Here is a 26,357-nt window from a genome sequence, read left to right as displayed (position 1 = left end):
GTCGAAAGCAAAAATCTACAACAAAGACCTTATTTAATGGTGAAACTTAAAAGCACTCCTAAAAAGACAAGGATGTACACCAATACTATTTCAATTTAACCACGTGTGAGAAGTTATACCCAATGAAAAGTTAAACAAGAAACATAAGGTCTAGAAAGGAAGAAATAAAACTGTCATCATTTACAGAAAATCAAGAAATAACCTACAAAGTTTTACCATTAATAAGGGAGTTTAATAAGGTTGCTGGATACAAAGTAAACTGCTACATTTAAAGGGAGAAAATCAAAAGGTAAATAGAAAAAATCATATAATAGCAGAAAAACTATAAAATAATTTGTCAAATTTAATAAAAGCTATGAAAGCCTTTTTTTTTTTTTTTTTTTTTTGCGGTACGTGGGCCTCTCACTGTTGTGGCCTCTCCCGTCACGGAGCAAAGGGTCCAGACGCGCAGACTCAGCGGCCATGGCTCACGGGCCCAGCCACTCTGCGGCACGTGGGATCTTCCCGGACCGGGGCACGAACCCGCGTCCCCTGCATCAGCAGGCAGACTCTCAACCACTGCGCCACCAGGGAAGCCCTATGAAAGCCGTTTAATGGAGAAATGATAAATCTTTACTGAAAGACATTAAAGAAGACTAAATAAATGGAGAGATTTAATATTGTAAAGATAACAATTCTCAGCAGAGGAATCTACATAGCCAGTGTAATTCCAATAAAAACCCTAAGTTCTTGTAGATTTTGCCCAGTAGACTCTGAAGTTTACATCAAAGATCAAGGAGGGGCTTCCCTGGTGGCACAGTGGTTAAGAATTGGCCTGCCAATGCAGGGGACACGGGTCCGAGCCCTCGTCTGGGAAGATCCCACATGTCGTGGAGCAACTAAGCCCATGTGCCACAACTGAGCCTGAGCTCTAGAGCTGACGTGCCACAACTACTGAAGCCCGTGGGCCTAGAGCCCGTGCTCCACAACAAGAGAAGCCACCGCAATGAGAAGCCTGCACATCACAACGAAGAGGAGTCCCCGCTCGCAACAACTAGAGAAAGGCTGCGCACAGCAATGAAGATCCAAAGCAGTCAAAAATAAATAAATAAAGTAAATTTATTTAAAAAAAAAAAAAAATCAAGGAGCTGACGGTAGCAAATTAACTCCTGAAAAAGAACGAGGTACGAGGTTTGCCCCACTAGGTATCAAAAGTCATGTTATAAAGCACTTAGGATAGTGTGGTAACTGCACAGGCATAAACTAGATCAACAGAACAGAAGAGAGCCCAGAAACATACCCACCATGTATGAAAACTTAATTTATGACAAAATGAGTACTGCAGATCACCAAGGAAAAGATACTCTGTTTAACAAATACTGATTAAACCAGTTATTTATAAAGAAAAAAAACAAATCCTGAATCCCTACCTTACAACAGATCATAATTTCCAACAAAACTGAAATGTGAAAACAAAAGAAACATGAAACTTTAAAAAGACAATCTTTCTGAGAGTATTCTTCTGATATCTGTGTAGAAATAATTTCTTAAACAAAACACAAAATTGTTAATTACCAAAAATGATAAACTGTGTATTAAATTTAAGAATGTACGATAATCATAAGAAACCTTAAGAAAAGCAAAGTGACAAGCTACAAACTGGGAAAAGATGTCTGTAATGTACATAACCAATAAGGAGTAGTAAAATGAATATATTTTTTTAAACTCGCTTTTCTTAATCAATAAGAAAAAGAGAACTCCAAAGAAAAATAAAAAAGAAACGAATGGGCACCGGAAAGAACAGAAAACTTAAATAGACCATATATGTGAGATAAGATGCTCAGCCTCATTAGTAATCAGAAAGGTTAACTAAAGTCAAAATGAGACACATCTAACACTTAACTGTTAAAATGGCAAACTGTTAAAACTTACCAAAATCAAAGACTGAGGATATGAAACAATATGGGCTTTCACATACTAACGGTGAGAGTATAAATTGGTACAATCGTTTTGGCAAACAGCTTGTATTACCTAGTAAAACTGAACGTGAAAATACCCTGTGGGGCTTCCCTGGTGGCGCAGTGGTTGGGAGTCCGCCTGCCGATGCAAGGGACGCAGGTTTGTGCCCCCGTCTGGGAGGATCCCACGTGCCGCGGAGCGGCTAGGCCCGTGAGCCATGGCCGCTGAGCCTGCGCGTCCGGAGCCTGTGCTCCGCAACAGGAGAGGCCACAACAGTGAGAGGCCCACGTACCACACACACACAAAAAAAGACAGAACTAATAAAGTTTCATTGAATGGAACACATCACAGAAAAATTAATTGTGGCATATAAATATATAAATAAACTGCCATAAACTGAGGAAAAGTATTTGACACAAAATGATATCCTTCATAAATATCTTCTTCAAATCAATAGTAAAAAACTAACCACCAACAGAAAAATATACAATTCACAAAATAACAAATATAAATGGAACAGCACAAGAAAAATAGCTCCATTTCACTAGTAATCCAAAAACTGAAAAAAGTAAACAATGAATTATTTACCAGTTTGTGAAAATACTAAATAGTGTAGTGAAAAGTACAAAAAAAGAAGCCCGCAAACTGCTGATCACAGTAATGAAAAGGTAAAAATCTTCAGAATTTGGCAATTATATTGAGAAACTTTAAAATGGGTGTAGCTTTCCGGTAATTCTACTTCTGCTAAATCATGATAAAAAATTTAGTCATTTAAACTTTGAACATCACAGTAATCTAACACAAATTTAAATTAGAAAATAATTGAAATAACTAAAAACAAGATAGCTAAATTAAGGTACTGTATACCCACAAAATGGAATACAGTGTAGTCATTAAAAATACTATCACAGAGTTAGATATAGCCTCATCCACCAGAGGGCAGACAGCATAAGCAAGAAGAACTACAATCCTGCAGCATGTGGAACAAAAACCACATTCACAGAGAGACAGACAAGATGAAAAGGCAGAGGGCTATGTACCAGATGAAGGAACAAGATAAAACCCCAGAAAAACAACAAAATGAAGTGGACATAGGCAACCTTCCAGAAAAAGAATTCAGAATAATGATAGTGAAGATGATCCAGGACCTCAGAAAAAGAATGGAGGCAAAGACCGGGAATATGCAAGAAATGTTTAACAAAGACCTAGAAGAATTAAAGAGCAAACAAACTGATGAACAATACAATAACTGAAATGAAAACTACACTAGAAGGAATCAATAGCAGAATAACTGAGGAAGAAGAATGGATAAGTGACCTGGAAGACAGAATGGTGGATGTCACTGCTACGGAACAGAATAAAGAAAAAAGAATGAAAAGAAATTAAGACAGCCCAAGAAACCTCTGGGACAACATTAAACACAACAACATTAGCATTATAGGGATCCCAGAAGGAGAAGAGAGAGAGAAAGGATCCGAGAAAGTATCTGAAGAGATTATACTCGAAAACTTCCCTTACATGGGAAAGGAAATAGCCACCCAAGTCCAGGAAGCACAGCGAGTCCCATACAAGATAAACCCAAGGAGAAACACGCCCAGACACATAGTAATCAAATTGGCAAAAATTAAAGACAAAGAAAAATTATTAAAAGCAGCAAGGGAAAAACAACAAATAACATACAAGGGAATTCCCGTAAGGTTAACAGCTGATTTCTCAGCAGAAACTCTACAAGCCAGAAGGGAGCGGCATGATATACTTAAAGTGATGAAAGGGAAGAACCTACAACCAATATTACTCTACAAAGCAAGGATCTCATTCAGATTCGATGGAGAAATCAAAAGCTTTACACACAAACAAAAGCTAAGAGAATTCAGCACCACAAACCAGCTCTACAACACATGCTAAAGGAACTTCTCTAAGTGGGAAACACAAGAGAAGAAAAAGACCTACAAAAACAAACCCAAAACAATTAAGAAAATGGTCATAGGAATATACATATTGATAATTACCTTAAACGTGAAAGGATTAAATGCTCCAACCAAAAGACACAGGCTTGCTGAAAGGATACAAAAACAAAACCCATATATATGCTGTAAACAAGAGACCCACTACAGACCTAGGGACACATACAGACTGAAAGTGAGGGGATGGAAAAAGATATTCCATGCAAAGGGAAATCAACAGAAAGCTGGAGTAGCTATACTCATATCAGATAAAATAGACTTTAAAATAGAGAATGTTACAAGAGACAGGAAGGACACTACATAATGATCAAGGGATCAATCCAAGAAGAAGATATAACAATTATAAATATATTTGCACCTAACATAGGAGCACCTCAATACAAAAGGCAGCTGCTAAAAGCTCTAAAAGAGGAAATCGACAGTAACACAATAATAGTGGGGGACCTTTAACACCTCACTTACACCAATGGACAGACCATCCAAACAGAAAATTCATAAGGAAACATAAGCTTTAAATAACACAATACACCAGATAGATTTAATTGATATTTATAGGACATTCCATCCAAAAACAGCAGATTATACTTTCTTCTCAAGTGCGCACAGAACATTCTACAGGATAGATCACATCTTAGGTCACAAATAAAGCCTCAGTAAATTTAAGGAAATTGAAATCATATCAAGAATCTTTTCTGACCACGATGCTATGAGATTAGAAATGAATTACAGGGGAAAAAACGTAAAAAACACAAACACATGGAGGCTAAACAATACGCTACTAAATAACGAAGAGATCACTGAGGAAAGCAAAGAGGAAATCAAAAAATACCTAGAGACAAATGACAATGAAAACACGATGATCCAAAACCTATGGGATGTAGCAGAAGAAGTTCTAAGAGGGAAGTTTATAACTATACAAGCCTACCTCAAGAAACAAGAAAAATCTCAACTAAACAATCTAACCTTACACCTAAAGGAACTAGAGAAAGAAGGACAAACCAAACCCAAAGTTAGCAGAAGGAAAGAAATCATAAAGATTAGAGCAGAAATAAATGAAACAGAAACAAAGAAAACAATAGCAAAGATCAATAAAACTAAAAGCTGGTTCTTCGAGAAGAGAAACAAAACTGATAAACCATTAGCCAGAGTCATCAAGAAAAAGGGGGAGAGGACTCAAATCAATAAAATTAGAAATAAAAAAGGAAAAGTTACAACAGACACCACAGAAATACAAGGCATCCTAAGAGACTACTACAAGCAACTCTATGCCAATAAAATGGACAACCTGGAAGAAATGGACAAATTCTTAGAAAGGTGTAACCGTCCCAGAACGAACCAGGAAGAAATAGGAAATATGAACAGACCAATCACAAGTAATGAAATTGAAACTGTGATTAAAAATCTTCCAACAAACAAAAGGCCAGGACCAGATGGCTTCACAGGTGAATTCTATCAAACATTTAGAGAAGAGCTAACACCCATCCTTCTCAAACTCTTCCAAAAAATTGCACAGGAAGGAACACTCCCAAACTCATTCTATGAGGTCACCATCGCCCTGATACCAAAACCAGACAAAGATACTACAAAAGAAGAAAATTACAGACCAATATCACTGATGAACATAGATGCAAAAATCCACAACAAAATACTAGCAAACGGAATCCAACAACACATTAAAAGGATCATACACCATGATCAAGTGGGATTTATCCCAGGGATGCAAGGATTTTTCAATATACGCAAATCAATCGATGTGATACACCATATTAACAAATTGAAGAATAAAAACCATATGATCATCTCAATAGATACAGAAAAAACTTTTGACAAAATTCAACACCCATTTATGATAAAAACTCTCCAGAAAGTGGGCACAGAGGCAATCTACCTCAACATAATAAAGGCCATATACAAACAACCCACAGCAAACATCATTCTCAATGGTGAAAAACTGAAAGCATTTCCTCTAAGATCAGGAGCAAGACAAGGATGTCCACTCTCACCATAATTTTTCAACAACGTTTTGGAAGTCCTAGTCACGGCAATCAGAGAAGAAAAAGAAATAAAAGGAATACAAATTGGAAAAGAAGAAGTAAAACTGTCACTACTTGCAGATGACATGATACTATACACAGAGAGTTCTAAAAATGTCACCAGAAAACTACTAGAGCTAATCAATGAATTTGGTAAAGTTGCAGGATACAAAATTAATGCACAGAAATCTTTTGCATTCCTATACACTAATGATGAAAAATCTGAAAGAGAAATTCAGGAAACGCTCTCATTTACCATTGCAACAAAAAGAATAAAGTACCTAGGAATTGTAGGTATTTTACCTACCTTTTGTCTCTCTAGGTAGGTCTTTTGTCTCCTTACTTAGGGACACAAAAGACCTGTATGCAGAAAACAATAAGACACTGATGAAAGAAATTAAAGATGATACCAACAGATGGAGAGATATATCATGTTTTTGGATTGGAAGAACCAATACTGTGAAAATGACTATACTACCCAAAGCAATCCACAGATTCAATGCAATTGCTATCAAATTACCAATGGCATTTCTTTTGGAACTAGAACAAATCATCTTAAAATTTGTATGGAGACACAAAAGACCCCGAATAGCCAAAGCAGTCTTGAGGGAAAAAAACGGAGCTGGAGGAATCAGACTCCCTGACTTCAGACTATACTACAAAGATACAGTAATCGAGACAATGTGGTACTGGCACAAAAACAGAAACATAGATCAATGCAACAAGATAAAAAGCCCAGAGATAAACCCACACACCTATGGTCAACTAATCTGTGACAAAGGAGGCAAAGATATACAATGGAGAAAAGACAGTCTCTTCAATAAGTGGTGCTGGGAAAACTGGACTGCTACATGTAAAAGAATGAAATTAGAACACTCCCTGACACCATACACAAAAATAAACTCAAAATGGATTAGAGATCTAAATGCAAAAGACCTGACACTATAAAACTCTTAGAGGAAAACACAGGAAGAACACTCTGACATAAATCACAGCAAGATCTTTTTTGATCCACCTCCTAGAGTAATGGAAATAAAAACAAAAATAAACAAATGGGACCTAATGAAACGAAAGCTTTTGCACAGCAAAGGAAACCATAAACAAGACGAAAAGACAACCCTCAGAATGGGAGAAAATATTTGCAAATGAATCAACAGACAACGGATTAATCTCCAAAATATATAAACAGCTCATGCAGCTCAATATTAAAGAAACAAACAACCCAATCCAAAAATGGGCAGAAGACCTAAACAGACATTTCTCCAAAGAAGACATACAGATGGCCAAGAGGCACATGAAAAGCTGCTCAACATCACTAATTATTAGAGAAATGCAAATCAAAACTACAATGAGGTATCACCTCACACCAGTTAGAATGGACATCATCAGAAAATCTACAAACAACAAATGCTGGAGAGGGTGTGGAGAAAAAGGAAGCCTCTTACACTGTTGGTGGGGATATAAATTGATACAGCCACTATGGAGAACAGTATGGAGGTTCCTTAAAAAACTAAGAATAGAAGTATCATGTGATCCAGCAATCCCACTACTGGGCATATATCCAGAGAAAACCATAATTCAGAAAGACACATGCACCCCAATGTTCATTGCAGCACTATTTACAATAGCCAGGTCATGGAAGCAAGCTAAATGCCCATCGACAGATGAATGGATGAAGAAGTTGTGGTACATATATACAATGGAATATTACTCAGCCATAAAAAGGTACGAAATTGAGTCATCTGTTGACATGTGGATGGATCTAGAGACTGTCAGACAGAGTAAAGTAAGTCAGAAAGAGAAAAACAAATATTGTATATTAACGCATGTATGTGTAACCTAGAAAAATGGTACAGATGAGCCGGTTTGCAGGGCAGAAGTTGAGACACAGTTGTAGAGAACAAACGTATGGACACCAAGGGGGGAAAACCACAGGTGGGGTGGGGATGGTGGTGTGCTGAACTGGGCCATTGGAATTGACATGTATACACTTATGTGTATAAAATTGATGACTAATAAGAACCTGCTGTATAAAAAAACAAAGAAACAAACAAAAAAATACTATCACAGAAATAGTATTTTCAGTAGTTCAAAGTATTTCCTGAGTACCTATCAGTGCAAGACACTGTTCTGGAACCTGGGAATATAATAGTTTGTAAGAAAAACAAGGCCCTGCCTTCAAAAAGCTTATAAATGCAAACAAATGATTAAGTAAGATAATTTCAGATAGTGATTTATGCTATTAACAAAATTATTATAAGGTAAAATATCTGTTCAATGAACAAACAGGGTAATCGTGTTAGGGATGGAGGAAAATGTAACTGAAAAAGGATGAAGGCTTTCAGTGCACTGGAGAATATACAGAAACATTACCTGTCTTAATAGATATTGAGTACCCACTTTTAGTGATATTATTTATATCTTGAACCTGAAATATTTCATATTATACTGACTGGAAACATGGCATAGTGGTTAAAAGCATGGCCTTGCCTCCAGAGCTTGACAGCCTAGATTATTTGATCTTTCTCCCCTCACTTTCCACATCTGCAAATCAGGGATAATAACAGCAACCATCTCATAGAATTGTTTTTGAGGACTGTATGAACTTAAAAATGTCAAGTGCTCATATAGCAGCTGTTTAAAAATTATATTAGGGACACCTATTATTTCTATAAAGTCACTATAACCTTTTGACTATGATAAATAGATCCCTCTGTCAGAAAGTGAAAGTGGGTGAGGCCAAGGTAATGGGATAGAATGTGACTGAGGGCAGTAGGAGACTATTTTAGCTGAGACAGGCTCCAGGAACGCCTCCAGAAAGGGGTGACAGCTACACAGAGTTAAACCCTAGGAAGTCAGTCATGCTAAGATCTAGGGAAGGAACAGCTAAGTTTTCTAAGGTGACAATAAAAAATTGAAAAAAATTTACAATGGATAAAATGAAAACTGTAGATTATAAATGTCAAGTAAAATATTATCAGTTTGCTTAAGATATATATACACATTTTATTTATATGTATAAAAACAAATACTTAGATTTATAAAGCCATATTTTATTATTTCTTTAACCTGTTTTCCATTGGTTTTGGTCTTTGGTATGAATAACTATTACACTATTATGACTATTATTGTTCTAAAATGTTATTTATTAACAAGGCCAAGGATACTGATTTATCCCCAGAGAGCCAGTCAGCTTTGCTGTGGTCTAATGTGACAATCACACTTGTCACTGTATCAACAGTGGTAAGATCTACCACTGCCTTAAAAGCCGGTAAACAGAACAGGCATGACACAATAATCACATCACTGTACACATGCATCACTGTACATCGTTACAAACTGAGTGGCATGGGTTTCCTTACCTTGGGCCATTGCTGTCTTTTCTCCTCGTTGAACAGTTGCCTTGCTCAGCTCTGGCTCGCTGATCTGTGAAATCATTTGTGTTCCTATCTACAATCTCTCCAGCATCAAGTGCTCTGTGGAGTCGATAGTTGACCATCTTCAGAACAATGAAAACAGCAGCTATCACAGGACAATAGACTGCTACTATAATCATGGAAGAAGGAAGGGCCTTAAAGAGAAAGAAAATAAAGATAGGAATTTTTAAATATCTTATACTTTATTCAATGAGAGAAATCTGTAACTAAAATAATAAACACACACATTCTCACACAAAGCAACAACTGTGTTCCTAGCACTAAGTTGTAAAAGTATAAGACAGCACCACCCAATACAGTAGCCACTTGCTACGTGTGGCTATTGAGTGCTTGAAATGTGGTTAGCCTGAATTGAGATGTGCACTAAGAATAAAATAACACTAGATTTTGAAAATTCAGTATGAAAAAAAGAACGCAAAATATCTCAATTTTTATACTGATTACACGTTGAAATATATTTAGATTATATTGGGTTAAATAAAATATATTATTAAAGTTAATTTCATCTGTTACTTTTATTTTTAATGTAGCTACTAGAAAAGTTTTAAATTACATATGTGGCTTACAATATATGTCCACTGGACAGCACTGTTACAAAGTCCATGCCAGAAAGCTTATAATACAAGTAGAGAGTTAAGGTATCACATTATATAATATGTGAATAAGACAGGGTTGTGATCCAAATACATATAATCTCTGTTTATGTGCTCCCTGTAACTTTTTTTTAGGATATAAACTTTGTGTTCTAGAAAATCCCAAGTTAAAACTTATGAGAATAACCTTAGAACTATGACTATAAAACCAGATAAAGACATGGGGGACATTCAAAATCCAAATGTTTTATTTTAAAATACTTAAATGCTTAAAATACTGAAAAATTGTAACCTGCCAAATAAAACGAATAAAAGAATACAGAATAGAATCAAGCAATAAATAGATTTATTGAAATAAGTCAGAAGCATCCTGGGCGTGGGGACTGCACAGCCATCATACCTGAGAATTCAGTGATGTGGACGTTGAGTCCGGGGATGGCAGGCTGGAGAACAGCCCACTTGGAAGGCATGACTCAGAGTCACTGTTAGGAAAGCCTATAAAACTAGGCTCAAGTTATGCCCCTTTTCATGAGAAAAAAATCATCCCAGGTGTTTACAGCTCTAGATTTCACATGTTTTCATAAGGTTCCACCTCAGTAATCTGAGAACATGGCTCTAAATTTACTTGGAAAGATATCCTCAAATCGCTTGAGAAGGTGAAATTGAAAAGGTTCTAATGAACCAGGGAGGTTTCAAAGACAGATATGATAAAAGTTTAAAAAATAAGACAGTTATTTGGGAGGTAGAGAGAGGGAAACAGTGTGGGTTGGAACTGGGAGGCGGGAAAAGAAAGTAAATCAAGCCTAAAGTTTAATACTTTTGGGTTGAGTGTAGGCATAATAGGTAAATATTTGGTATTTTAATTTTTTAATTTTATTTATTTTTGGCTGCGTTGGGTCTTCATTGCTGCAACTTTCTCTAGTTGCGGCGAGCGGGGCCTACTCTTCATTGCGGTGCACGGGCTTCTCACTGTGGTGGCTTCTCTTGTTGCGGAGCACAGGCTCTAGGCGCACAGACTTCAGTAGTTGTGGTTCGCGGGTTCTAGAGCACAAGCTCAGTAGTTGCGGCACACGGGCTTAGCTGCTCCGCGACATGTGGGATCTTCCCAGACCAGGGATCGAACCTGTGCCTCCTGAATTGGCAGGTGGATGCTTAACCACTGCACCACCAGGGAAGTCCTATTTGGTATTTTTAAATGCTTAGATTAAGAAGCCCTTCATATTAGTGTATCTAAAAAATTACACTGGTGATTTCAATTTAAAATGTCATTGAATAGCAGATCTAGGCTTATAAAATGTATTTAAAATCTTACAAAATCCATAAATATCAGGTTTAGAAGAGTTAAGTACTCCAAAAGGTTTGTTAGATAATTTACGTAATTTACTTAAAATTTATAAATGCAATTTAAATTCAAGGGATCTTAAGCTACATGAAAAAACCGAATCTCTTAAAAATGATTGTTAAAATGTGTTCAATTTTTAAAGAGTTGAGTTTAAAATTCTAAGTTAATTTATAGCTTTAATAAATATAACATTCATTGCAAAAAAAAAAAAAGTTCCCTGAAAAACTTTTTCCAAACAGAAACACACACACACAAATTGACAAAAATTTCAGAGTAAACATGCACATAAATACATACAAACACATGCACTGCTTAGAATATTTATAGAAGTTCTGCATGATGCTGATTTCCATATGATATGTTCACTTAAGAACTGGAATTCTTGGAGATCATTTAGTTCAACACCCTCATTTCCAGACTAAAAACAGAGCTACTGTACGATCCAGCAATCCCACTCCTTAGCATATATCTGAAGAAAACCATAGTTCAGAAAAATACATGCACCTCAATGTTCACTGCATCACTGTTTACAACAGCCAAGACATGGAAGCAACCTAAATGTCCATCGACAGATGAATGGATAAAGATGTGTGGTACATATATACAAGTAATATTGTACATATATACAGTATTACTCAGCCGTTTAAAAGAATGAAATAATACCGTTTGCAGCAACAGGGGGGACCTGGAGATTGTCATACTAAGTGAAGTCAGACAGAGAAAGACAAATATCATATGATATCACTTATATGCTGAATCTAAAAAAAAAAATGATACAAATGAACTTACTTACAAAACAGAAACAAACTCACAGACTTAGAAAACAAATTTATGGTTACCGGGGGGAAAAGTCGGGTGGAGGGATAGATTGGGAGTTTGGGATTGACATGTACACACTGCTGTATTTAAAATAAAATGACTTTCCATGAAATTAATTAATTATTTTAAAAACATGTATCACTGTATATAGCAATATGTATATATTTATATATGTATGTGTATATATATTATATTATATAAAGAATAAATATAAAGATTCCTTCAAAATCAATAACAAAGAGGCAGACCAATGAAAATAAAGGACAACAGACAGAACTTACACAGAAAAATATAAACAGCCAATAAAAACAACATGAAAACATGTTCAACTTCATCAGTAATGAGCAAAATACAATGTAAAACCTCAACAATATATCATTAACACCCATCTTAATGAACAAAAATTAAGAAATCAGACAAAATTAAGTATGGACAACCAGACCTCTTGTAAACTGCTAGTAGAAATATAAATTGATAGATACATCACCCAAGATCCAGCAATTTCTCTCATAAGCATAAAAATGAAAGAAACTCTTACACTCGCAGCATAAGACTTTTACCAAAAACTGGGGGTGGGGGGGGGACCTCAATTGAAAATCAAAAGGAAAATGGAAAACGGCAGACTAGTTACCAATGGAATATAACAGTAAAAACTACAGCTACAGGCAGCAACATTAACTGTACATATACAATGTGTTGTATTCCAAATGTAAACCTACGTTTTACTGTATTTTCTTGATTTTTTGGTAATAAGCATGTATTTCTTTTATAGTTAGAAAAGAGAGCTAAAATTTTAATAGTGATAAAAAGGTTTTCATATTAGAAAAAGAGTATATTAGCTTTCATCTTTTACAAAGACATGATCTATATTCTTCTCATTAATGGATGCCTTATCAATAGGTCAAGTTCCACATCAAGGCCGTTTGTCACCTTATTTGCAAGAAGTTAAAAAAAAATCTTAATTCTCAATTATACATCCCTGAATGGCAGGAAGTGTTAACAGCTGTCAGAGAGCTCTAGATATTCAGATCAAACATAGCCCCCAAAATTGTAGTAAGCCTCCTTACTAAGAACTATGTTAGATACTTTACATAAGATCAATCCTCTTAGAAGTTGGATGAATAGAAATGTAAATGAAAACTACAATTAAATATTACCACATACCCATTAGGATGGCTACTATCAATTAACCAGAAAAAAAAAAAAGGACAGAAAATAACAAGTGTTGGCATCGGTGTGGAGAAATTGGAACCTCTGTACGCTGTTGGTGGGACAGTAAAATGATGCAGCCTCTATGAAAACAGTATGGTGGTTCCTCAAAAATATTAAAAATAGAATTACCATATGATCTAGCAATTCCACTTCTGGGTATTTATTCCAAAGAATAAATCGAATCTTGAATAAACTGCAGGATCTCGAAAAGATATCTGGACAGTCATGTACACAGCAGCATTATGCACAATAGCCAAGAGATGGAAGCAATGCAGTGTCTATGAATGGACGAATAGATAAACAAAATGTGGTCTATATGTATGATGCATTATTCAACATTAAAAGGAATGAACTCTTTTTTTTTTTTCTTTTTCTTTTTTCTTTTTTTGCAGTACGCGGGCCTCTCACTGTTGTGGCCTCTCCCGTTGCAGAGCGCAGGCTCAGCGGCCCTGGCTCACGGACCCAGCCGCTCCGCGGCATGTGGGATCTTCCCGGACCAGGGCACGAACCCGTGTCCCCTGCATCGGCAGGCGGACTCTCAACCACTGCGCCACCAGGGAAGCCCAAAAGGAATGAACTCTTGTCGCATGCTGCTGCACGGATGAACCTTGAGAACAGTATGCTAAGTGAAATAAGCCAGTAACAAAAAGGCAAAATACTGGATGATTCCACTTATATGAGGTATCTAAAGTAGTCAAATTCATAGAAATAGAAAGCAGAATGATGGTTGCCATGGGCTGGTGGGAGAGATAGTGAAGAGTTGTTGTTTAATGGGTGTAGAGTTTCAGTTTTGCAGAATGAAAAGGTCCTGGAAATGCATTCCACAACAATGTAAATATACTTAACACTACTGAACAAAACACTTAAAAATGTGTTAAAATGGTAAATTTTATGTTACGTGTTTTTTACTACAATTTAAAAAGTTAGACGGACAAATGTTTCACTCTTTTCTCTCTGGTGAGGAAAGTCAAATGTTGAGAAACAAGCTAGGAGACTGAGCCATTTACACCACTTCTTAAATTCTGACAGTTTATCCTGAACGTTAAAAAGTTGTGTTATTTCAGCCAGGAATGATAGGTTCAAGCTATTCAAGACGCCAAATATATTTCTGATAGGACTCTTGAGAAAGCCACTCGGAATCACAGAAATGGTCATACCGGAATTAACAGTGCCATGAAGTAAATTTATCTTACATTTCATTTCAAAACTCAAGTGAATAATTCTCCCCTATGGCAGGCACACTGCATGGCAGAAAAGCTATCTTTTACACAATGCTCATTTCATTGTGCAGCAATGTAAAGACATTATGTTCACTGTCTATGCTTTGTGGTGGAATCTTAATTATTTTCTCTATTTTCTACACCACTGAGTCGAGATCTGAAGCATACTGTTAACAAATGCGTATCCTTCCTTAATATATTTGTAGCTGTTCTCAATTAGAACTGATTTCACTGCATCTTTTCCAGTTCATGTTACAATACTTAGTGCCAACTAACATACTGAGATATCAACTAACATCTAACATTTAGTGAACACCACGTGCTAGGCACATTTCTAACTGCTTTATGTATATTAACTCATTTAACCTTCACAATCACCTCATGAAGTCAGCACTATCATTCTTCCCATTTTACAAATTTAGAAACTGAAGCACAAAGAGGTAAGTAACTTGCTCAAGGTCTCAGAATGAGACGTTAAGGAGCAGTTTGGCTCCAGAGTCCTTGCTCTTCATCATGATACCCAATTGTCTCTAAATCAGGGGTTGGCAGACTTTTTCTGTTTGAAACAAAAAATATTTCACAGTTTGCAGGTCATATGATCTGTCATAACCACTCAACTCTGCTGTTGTAGTCTGAAAGCAGCTATAGGCAGCATACATGAACGTGAACATGAACATGGTGTTTTCCAATAAAACTCTATGGACACTTTGTAGACACTGAAATTTGAAATTCATTTAATTTTTACATAGCATAAAGTATTACTCTTCTTTTGATTTTTTTCCAACCACTAAAAACTGTAAAAACCATTCTTACTTAGCTCATGGGCCACACAAAAACTACATGGGCCGTAGTTTATTGATACCTGCTCTAAATCAAAGTTTATTTTCTTCTCTCACCAGTGAGATATCATCACCAAACAAAAGATCATCAAGCACTTCCCCCTCATATATGCCAAGTACAAATCTATAATCTCCAACATCCCCAGTTTCATCCAACTATGAAGCAAAGTACCTGCTAGCAAACATAGGACAGTAATTGCTCTTCCCTTTCAGTGAGAAAGTCTATCAATTTACACAGAAAGCATTGGTTTGGGATTATCATGGAAAATTCCACTGGTTCCACAGAAATCACTGGAAAAATGAGAAAAACAATGGCTTTCAGAAACTATCTGACAAAGTTTCATGAAAAGAAACTAACTAGGGACGAGGGGCAGAGGGTCTCTCTGTACTATGAAGGAAAACTTCTGACGCAAACACTGAAGACTGAACCTCACTGTCTCTAAAATAGTAGATTAACTTGTTAAGAGAATCGTAGAAGGGACTTCCCTGGGTAGGACTCCGTGCTCTCACTGCTGAGGGCCTGCGTTCAATGCCTGGTTGGGGAGCTAAGATCCCACAGATCCCACAAGCCGTGTGGCACAGCCAAAAGAAAAGAAAAACAAAACAGAATCGTAGAAGTGAAAAAACAAATTTAGGTCAGCCTTTCAAAACAAATAGATAACAAGAAGGTCACGTTTCTACACATCTTCTTTAATCAGATATTTTTCCTCAAAATGTTTAGCCATAAATTTGTAATTAATAAATACAACTGTCATTCCCCTGAGGCCTTTCTTTGCTGCCTTACGATAAATCATAGTTCGATATCCAGCTATAAGAAAAAACTGAGTAACAGTTTTGCTTCCAAGTTCAAAACACTAAATTCATTCAGATTATTCCTTTTAAGTCCAAGCTTCTCTCCTTGTGTGATTTGGGATCACTGAATGTTGCCAACTACCAAGGTAGTTGGTGCTTTTACCGAGCTACAACATAAACAATCACTGAGATATTTAGACAGAAAAACTGAACTTAAATTTTTCTTAGCTTTAAAGTCCTGTCTGCTCTGTCAACATGTAATAGAAAAGGAAGTAAAAATAAAATTATAGCCAAAAAAATCTGGTAAATAAAAACAAAAATTAGCAGAATTTGAAAGCAGTATGCCTTATGCCCTGGGGATGGGACAGGGAACCACAGATACTAATCCTGTCCTAAATTATAAATTCCATCCATCAATAATATCCAGACTAACTTTTCTTAAAACTTTTTCAGAAGAAAAACTAGACAGCGATAACAAGGGTACTCCCTTCCTTCCATAGCCTACCCCCAAATGCATCAGGCCTATGGCTATTCTACTGGGCACAAATGGCCAACCGGGCAAAGAATTAAGAACCAGTCTTCATAAAGCTATACCAAGATAGCCAATTGGCCCTGGGTTCTAGCTTTTCTACTGGTATACCTGAAGCTGTGGAAATACCTGTACTTCCTCATCCTGATGGAAAATCCCTTCTGGCTTATTCACAAAAAAAGATAAATGCATAAGCTACTTCCTGCAAAGTGCAGAATTAAGTTCCATATCTGTACCCCCTTTCATTTCTGGTCAACAGAGAGATGTTGGGGGAAAAGGGAGGGAGAAGGTCTTAGCAACCAAATATTGCCCATAAATTGTAGACAATGACTATTAATTAGGGGTAAAGAAAGAGGTTGGATCAGAAGGAAAAGGACTGTTTTTAAACCTTAGGGTTTTTGTATGTAGGCTGCCCCCAAAGGACTTAGGAAAGCCGTTGTGTCACAACCCTAACTCTAGGGATTCGGCCCTTGTCACAGCCCCCTTCGGAGGCTGACGATTAAGCACTGCAGGTAAATACCTCCTTTCATAGGACGGGCTGCAGAAGAAAAAGAAACTACTCCCAATGTCAGGATTCAGGCATACTTGCCCACAGGAAAAAAACCCAAAATATAACTTCCTAGAATTCCAACTACATAGGGAGTCAAATTGATTTCAGCAGGCCAGCTAAGAACCTCGAACAAACTCAGAATACATTTTCCCCAAAGGCACTGGTTTACAAGTGACTATTGGAACTTGAGCCTATCCATATTTCTGCAGAAGTTTGAATTTTATCTACATACTATTTAAATACAATCATTAAAAAAACTAGATATTTTTGTTTATATTTGCATTTTATATTTATGTCACTCTAAAACATATATTTGTATTTACAGTAGAATGTTCTTTATAGGAAAGCAACATTCAAAAATACATATTAACAAGCTGCAAAGAGACCAAAGTAATATAGTACATACAACTCATCACCAATAATATGTGTTAGGCACTAAAGATAGGCAGGATAGGCATATATAAAACATAAATGAGAAGTCAGGGCACAAATGTGAAAAATAAGGGAGGGAATAAGAGTCCTAAGAAATAAAAGCAAGGATGTATACTGATGGACTAAAGTTATCTCCTATACTTTATAGGAATTTTCCTATACTTTTAATTTTCCCAACAAGGAAAGAAAAGGCTTTTAGACAATCTGAACCTGTAAATTTTGCTGAAAGTCAATGTCTTTACAGTTAAAATGTTCTATAAAATATATTTAGATATACTATATTTCTACCCTATTTCATAAAACACTTTTGTTCAATTCATTTACATATACCTTTAGCAACAGAGCTTTCTTCGTCACAAAAGCCATGAGTTATTTAACATAGGCTTACATAGCACATCATCATCATTTTGGTATATGTCATTTAAGTCACAAGACTTTTTAAAAGTACATGATGCTGTTACTGGAAATTCTGTTTATAACAAATATCCACTTGCATTTCATTAGGACAACTGTTCTTTTTCCATTCACATCATAAATGCATATTCCTATCTCCATAACTGAGTAACATATTATTTTACCTTTAATAATTTATTATGACATTCAATACTTGCAAATTATTAAGTTATAACCCTAGTAATAGTTACTATATCTATTGATAAGTTTTTTAGGACTTTAACAAAAAAAAATGTTGTTGAAAACACAAAAAAGCAACTGGGTGAAAAAAGTAACTGAGCAAGCAGCAGGTAATATAAAAGACTTTGTAACGACTCTGGTAATATGATAATTCTTTCTTTGCTGAGGGATAATTGTTGGGGAGTCGGGGAATCTAGTCTTATACAGGCATACCTCTGAGATATCGTGGGTGTGGATCCAGACCACCGCAATAAAGCGAGTCACATTAATTTTTTGGTTTCCAAGTGCATATAAGTTACATTTACACTATACTGTGGTCTATTAAGTGTGCAAGCATTATGTCTAAAAAAAGGAACATATCTTAATTAAAAGATACTTTGCTAAAAAACACTACATCATCTGAGCCTTCAGTGAATCATACTCTTTTTGCTGGTAGAGGGTTTTGCCTCCATGCTGATGGCTGCTGACTGATCAGGGTCGTGGATGCTGAAGGCTGGGGTGGGCGTGGCCATTTCTTAAAATAAGACAGCAATGAAGGTTGCCACATCGACTGAATCTTCCTTTCATGAATGATTTCTCTGTAGCATGCAACACTGTTTGATAGCATTTTACCCACACTCGAACATCTTTCAAAATTAAAGTCAATCCTCTCAAACCCTACCACTGTTTTATCAATTAAGGTTTTGTAATATTCTAAATCCTCGGTCATTTCAACAATGTTCACAGCATCTTTACCAGGAGTAGTTTCCATCTCAACAAACCACTTTCTTTCCTCATCCATTAAGAAGCAACTCCCCATCTGTTAAAATTTTATCATGAGGGACTTCCCTGGCAGTCCAGTGGTTAAAACTCCATGCTTCCACTGCAGGGAGCGTGGGTTCAATCCCTGGTCGGGGAACTAAGATCCCACATGCTGCGTGGTGTGGCCAAAAAAAAAAAAATTTTTTTTCTTATCATGAGATGGCAGCAATTCAGTCACATCTTCAGGCTCTACTTCTAATCCTAGTTCTCTAGTATTTCCACAACAACTGCAGTTACTTCCTCCACTGAAGTCCAGAACCCCTCAAAGTCATCCATGAGGGTTGGAATCAACTTCTTCCAAATTCCTGTTAATGTTCAATATTTTGACCCCCTTCCATGAATCACAAGTGTTCTTAATGGCATCAAGAATGGTGAATACTTTCCAGAAGGTTTTCAATTTACTTTGCCCAGATCCAGAGAAATCACTATCTATGGCAACTATGGCCTTAAGAAATGTATTTTTCTTTTTCTTTTTTTTTTTTTTGCGGTACGCGGGCCTCTCATTGTTGTGGCCCCTCCTGTTGCAGAGCACAGGCTCCGGACGCGCAGGCCCAGCGGCCATGGCTCACGGGCCCAGCAGCTCCGCGGCATGTGGGATCCTCCCGGACCGGGGCACGAACCCGTGTCCCCTGCATCGGCAGGCAGACTCTCAACCACCGCGCCACCAGGGAAGCCCAAGAAATGTATTTCTTAAATAATGAGACTTGAAAGTCGAAATTACTCCTTTTTTAAAAAAATATTTATTTACTTATTTATTTATTTGGCTGTGCCGGGTCTTAGTTGGGGCACATGGGATCTTCACTGCAGTGTCGGGGATCTTTAGTTGCAGCATGTGGGATCTTTAGTTGCAGCATGCAGGATCTTTAGTTGCAACATATGAACTCTTAATTGCAGCATGTGGGATCTAGTTCCACGACCAGGGATTGAACCCGGGCCCCCTGCATTGGGAGCGCGGAGTCTTAGCCACTGGGTCACCAAGGAAGTGCCCAAAATTACTTCTTGATCCATGGGCTGCAGAATGGATAGTGTTAGCAAACATGAAAAAAAAAAAAAAAGAATTTCATTGTACATCTCTATCCGAGCTCTTGAGGGGCCAGGTGCATTGTCAATAAGCAGTAATATTTTGAAAAGAATCTTCTTTTCTCAGCAGTAGGTCTCAAGAGTGAGATCTACTGTTGAGACATAACATATACAGTAAACCATGTTGTAAATGGATGTGCTGTCACCCAGGCTTTGCTTTTCCAATAGAGCACAGGCAGAGTAGATTTAGCATAATTCTTAAGGGCCCTAGAATTTTTGGAATGGTAAATGAGCATTGGCTTCAGCTTAAAAAGTCATCAGGGGCTTCCCTGGTGGCGCAGTGGTTGAGAGTCCGCCTGCCGATGCAGGGGACACAGGTTCGTGCCCCGGTCCAGGAGGATCCCACATGCCGCGGAGCGGCTGGGCCCACGAGCCATGGCCACTGAGCCTGCGCATCCGGAGCCTGTGCTCCACAACGGGAGAGGCCCTTGAGCATCTTTTCATGTGCCTGTTGGCCAACAACAGTGAGAGGCCCGCGTACTGCACACACAAAAAAAAAAAAAAAAAAAAAAGTCACCAGCTGCACCAGCCCCTAACGAAAGAATCAGCCTGTCCTTTGAAGCTCTGAAGCCAGGCACTGACTTCTCTCTAGCTATGAAAGTCCTAGGAGGCATCTTCTTCGAATAGAATGCTGTCTCATCTACACTGAAAATCTGTTGTTTAGTGTATCCACCTTAATTAATGATCTTAGCTGGATCTTCTGGATAACTTGCAGCTTCCACATTAGCACCTGTTGCTTTACCTTGCACTCTGACGTTACGGATATGGCTTCTTTCATCAAGCTTCATGAACCAACCTCTGCCAGCTCCAAACTTTTCTTCTGCAGCTTCCTCACCGCTCTCAGCCTTCACAGAATTGGAGAGTCAGGACCTTGCTCTGGATGAGGCTTTGGCTAAAGGGACTGCTGTGGGTGGTTTGATCATCAGGCCACTCGAGCTTTCTCCCTATCAGCGATAAGGCTATTTCACTTTCTTGTCATCCGTGTGTTCACTGGAGTAGCACTTTTAATTTCCTTCAAGAACTTTTCCTTTGCATTCACAACTTGGCTGTTTGGTGCAAGAGACCTAGCCTTCAGCCTGTCTCAGCTTTTGACATGCCTTCCTCAGTAAGCTTAATCATTTATAGCTTTTTACTTAAAATGAGAAATTTAAAGTGAGAGAGTTTCAGTTGAACACTTAAAGGCCACTGAAGGGTTATTAATTGGCCTAATTTCAATACTGTTGTGTCTCAGAGAATAAGGAAGCCTGAGGAAACCGAGAGAGGTGGAGAACAGCTGGAGCAGTCAGAAGACATGTTTACCAATTGTTTGCTGGCTTACGTGGCGTGGACACGGTTTGTGGTGCCCCCAAAACAACTACAACAGTAACATCGAGGATCACTGATCATCACAACAAATAATGAAAAAATCTGAAATACTGCAAGAATCACCAAAATGGGACACAGAGACACAAAGTGAGCTAATGCTGTTGGAAAGATGGTGCCATTAGACCTGCTTGATACAGAGCTGCCAAAACCTTCAATTTGTAAAAAAAAAAAAAAACACAGTATCTGTGAAGCACAATAAAGCAAAGTTCAATAAAATGAGGTTTGCTTGTATTAAAATATATATAGTAATGTGGCAGACTAGAGACAGAATGCTACAAAACAAAAGATGGTGAGAAAGAAAAAAACTGGAATGTACATTAACAGCAGTTTTCCCTCAGTTTCCATAATCATCTTTAGATTACTATTGAGAACAAAAGGAGGGTAAAAAACAATCACATAATTCCAAAAGATTCTTCAAACAATTCCTGTCTACAATTTCTCAAAGATAGCACACTGAAATTCTAGAAATTTTTCAAAAATGAAGGTAACAAACAGGTATTGGTCCTCAAATAGAATATCCAACAATCCAAACTCTATAGATGGAATTAATGACACAAAAATCCTTTCTAAAACAAATTCACACTTTCCTCTATGTTGAAATGGTTTTCTGATGAGATTAAATTCCCAAGCCATCAAGCAACAGCCAACCTGAAGTATCGTAAAAAAAAATAACTGATATACATCTGGAAATTATAATTGGTTATTAAAATATGTCAGAACAGCAAATAAAAACTGGAAGATAGAGATATTCATGCATCTAAAATAAAGAGACCAGTACATATTTATCTTTCAATATTATCCAGATGGTATTATCTAGAGACTGATTCTGTTCTTTACCAAAAAGCCCCCCAAATGAAATTATAAGAACATTGAGAGGCACCAATGTTTTGTTTTTAATTAAAAAATTTTTTTTACAATTTTTAAAGGTTACTTTTCATTTACAGTTATTACAAAATATTGGCTATATTCCCCATGTTGTAGAATACATCCTTGAGCCTATCTTACACTAAGAGTTTGTACCTCCCACTCCCCTGCCCTTATATTGCCCCCCCCCGCCCGCCCCACTGGTAACCACTGCATCTGTGAGTCTCCTTCTTTGTTATATTCACTAGTCTGTTGTATTTTTCAGATCCTACATATAAGTGATATAATACAGTGCTTGTCTTTCTCTGTCTAGCTTATTTCACTTAGCATAATGCCCTCTAAGTCCATCCATGTTGCTGCAAATGGCAAAATGTCATCCTTTCTTATTGCTAGGTAGTATTCAATTATATATATATATACCACAGCTGCTTTATCCATTCATCTGTTGGACACTTAGGTTGCTTCCATATCTTGGCAATTGTAAATAATGCTGCTATGAACGTTGGAGTGACCATACCTTTTCCAATTAGTGTTTTTGTTTTTTTCAGATATATACCCAGGAGAGGAACTGCTTAGTCACACAGTAGTTCTATTTTTAGTTTTCTGAGAAACCTCAAACTGTGGAAAATACTGTTTTCCACAGTGGTTGCACCAATTTACATTCCCACCAACAGTGTAGGAGGGTTCCCTTTTCTCCACACCGTCTCCAGCACTTTTTATTTGTGTTCTTTTTGATGACAGCCATCCCGACAGGTACGAGGTGCTATCTCATTGTGGTTTTGATATATAGTTCCCTATGATTAGCAATGTTGAGCATCTTTTCATGTGCCTGTTGGTCAACTGCATTTCCTCTTTGGAAAAACGTCTACTCAGTTCATCTGCCCATTTTTTAATTAGCTTGTTTGTTTTTTTGACGTTGAGTTGTATAAGCTGATTATACATGTTGGATATTAATCCCTTACCAGTCATATCATTTACAAATACTTTCTCCCATTCAGAAGGTTGTCTTTTTGTTTTGACGGTGGTTTCCTTTGCTGTGCAAAAGCTATTACATTTAATTAGGTCCCGTTCATTTATTTTTGATTTTATTTCCTTTACTTGAGGAGACAGATCCAAAAAAATATTGTGGCGATTTATGTCAAAGACTATTCTGCCAATGTTTTCCTCTAGGAGTTTTATAGTATCCAGTCTTACATTTAGGTCTTTAATCCATTTTGAGCTTATTTTTGTATATGGTGTTAGAGAATGTTCTAATTTCATTCTTTTACATGTAGCTGTCCAGTTTTCCCAGCACCACTTGGAAGAGACTGTCTTTTCTCCCTAGTATATTGTTGCCCCCTTTGTCGTAGATTAATTGACCATAAGTGCATGGACTTACTTCTGGGCTCTCTATCCTGTTCCATTGATCTGTGTGTCTGTTTCTGGAGAGGCACCAATGTTTTGATTTACGTGTTTTTCTGAGTAAACCTCCTGGAAAGAGAATGCGATATCCTATACTAAGAACTATCTTGATTCATATCATAAATTAGTAACTTGACATTTTGCTGTATGAATCACTCTTTTAATCGTTTAATCAGTCTAAATAAATCCCTGAGTAAACTGATAAAAACAATTCATCTAAACGGTAAATATGAGGACCAGAAGCTATGTCATAAAGTCCAACTTAAATTGCTTGACCTATTTCTTTTTTTTTTTGACCTATTTCTTTATTCTATTTGTTTCTGATATATTCTATTGAAACAATTTTTCAGGATTTATAGTAAGTGAAAATAAGAAATCTGTCAACATGACTTTGCAATTCTAAAGAATAGAAGCTAGGTTACCTTTTTACTATACCTCACAAAACAATAGTTCAAGATATATTCCGTGAGATTATTTTATAGGCAAACATATGTAAAATAATGGGACTCTTCTTGCACTTATTAGCTATACTCCTATAAAAGCAGTGTACTATACAAGCACAAAATAAGTAACAGTTCAAATTTAAGGCTTAAAACTCAAAAGAATTTAATTCAATAACAAAAGCATTAAACCAAAGTAAAACTACAAGGATCAAGTAAAAATAAATATTTTTAAATAAAATATGAATATACACAAAAAATTAGGTTATCAAACATTATTACTTGTGTATTCTTTTATGTTTCACTCAAATAGAATGGAATAAATTGCAAGCTGAGGTCCTAACACAAGAATGTAAGTCAGTAAAATTTGTAATTAAAAGTATATTAGCTCTTGGGCTTCCCCGGTGGCGCAGTGGTTGAGAGTCCGCCTGCCGATGCAGGGGACACGGGTTCGTGCCCCAGTCTGGGAAGATCCCACATGCCGCGGAGTGGCTGGGCCCGTGAGCCATGGCCGCTGAGCCTGCGCGTCCAGAGCCTGTGCTCCGCAACGGGAGAGGCCACAACAGTGAGAGGCCTGCATACCACAAAAAAAAAAAAAAAAAAAAGTATACTAGCTCTCATGAGAGTACTAACAAAACCCATATTTCGTTTTTGCCCTGAGCTCACTCAATTGGCTTGAAACAGAATAATGGTATTGCATGCTATATAATCCACTTCTTCCTTTAAAAGTAAATGCTAAAATAGGGAATGCATCACACACTAGACTTTAGGTGAGATAAATATGAAAGCTGCCTACCAGAAAAAAAGAATGGAGAGTATAGCTTATCTTACTACCACCACTTCCTCAGTTTCCATAATGGCAACTCTGACACACTTAAATCAATAAAAAAGAGTTTTATTCATTCATTCAACATATATTTACTGAACACCTATTAAGCCCCAGATATTCTTCTAAGGACTGTAAACACTGCAATAAATAAGATCCTTTCTCTCCTTGAGCATCTTAAGGAGGATGACTATTGTTTTACCAAGTGCCAGGTACTGTAAATGGATTGCCTCACAACAATCCTTTGAAGAAAGTGCTATTATTATTTCTATCTTACAGATAAGAAAACTTAGACAATGAAGTCATTGCCTGCAGCCGGTAAGTGGCAGAAACAAGATTTACATCCAGTCTGACTCTAGCGGTTAAGAATCTGAGTTTTTAACCACTACACTAGACAGTCTCCCTCCAAGGCAGTGTTTCTCAACTTTTTTTTTAATTATTGCTCTCCTAAGGAGTCTTTTTAGGCATTTTTTCCCTAATTACTCCCTGTGAAATAATAAAAAATACATAGATTGGCTTCTGTCCCCGGTTCTTGATACAGAGCTCCTAAAACCCTCGCGGTTTCCTAAATGATAAGAGCACAAGGAGCATCTTCTGTTCTAATATTTGGTCTTTGGCTCTGGTTCCTGTCACCTAAATCCCTTGGAAGTTCCTGGGTGACGGGAATGCCTTTTGTTCTAATGAGGTGACTCTGGGTGGACTCCTGGATGGGGGCTGGTCACCAGAAAGACCAAGCCATGATTGGAAGCTTGGGATTTTCAGCCTCATCTCTCATTCTCCATAGGAGAGAGGGGCTGGAAATGGAGTTAATAATTGATCATGCCTATGTGATGAAACCTCCATAAAATCCCAATAGTATGACGTTCTGAGAGTTTCCAAGTTGGTGAACACGGGGAGGTGCTGGAGGGTGGCACACCCACAGAGGGCATGAAAGCTTCGTGCTCTTTCCCGCATATACTGCTCTATGCACCCCTTCCAGCTGGAGGTGCACCTGTATCTTTTATCATAGCCTTTTATAATAAACTGGTAAACAGTAAGTAAACTGTTTTCCTGAGTTCTGTAAACCTCTCTAGGAAATCAATCAAACCTCAGGATGGGGTCACGGGAGCCAGTGATTTACAGTCAGTCGGTCAGAAGCACAAGTAACAACCTGGACTTTGGACTGGCATCTTAATTGTGGGGAAGAGGAGCAGTCTCGTGGGACTGAGAACTTAACCTGTGGGATTTGACGCTGTCTCCAGGTGGAC

The 26,357-nt window shown here is 37.3% G+C and overlaps 1 protein-coding gene across 7 annotated transcripts in view; it reads right to left on the bottom strand.

Annotated features, from left to right (window-relative positions):
- The window catches only part of PCNX1 (pecanex 1), a 172,472-nt gene that overhangs the window by 132,090 nt on the left and 14,025 nt on the right, over window positions 1-26,357 (bottom strand). For all 7 annotated transcript variants that reach the window (XM_089907905.1, XM_030763392.2, XM_030763391.2 and 4 more), the window contains exon 2: window positions 9,298-9,506. In XM_089907905.1, coding sequence (XP_089764031.1) covers window positions 9,298-9,506 — 209 coding nt within the window. The remainder of the gene's footprint in view (window positions 1-9,297; window positions 9,507-26,357) is intronic.

This window comes from Delphinapterus leucas, chromosome 2, assembly GCF_059928025.1.
Source record: "Delphinapterus leucas isolate spDelLeu-1000000601 "Yukka" chromosome 2, BTC_Dleu_Yukka2, whole genome shotgun sequence".
NCBI classification, from domain to species: Eukaryota; Metazoa; Chordata; class Mammalia; order Artiodactyla; family Monodontidae; genus Delphinapterus; species Delphinapterus leucas.
This window is presented reverse-complemented; position numbering and strand designations above follow the sequence as displayed.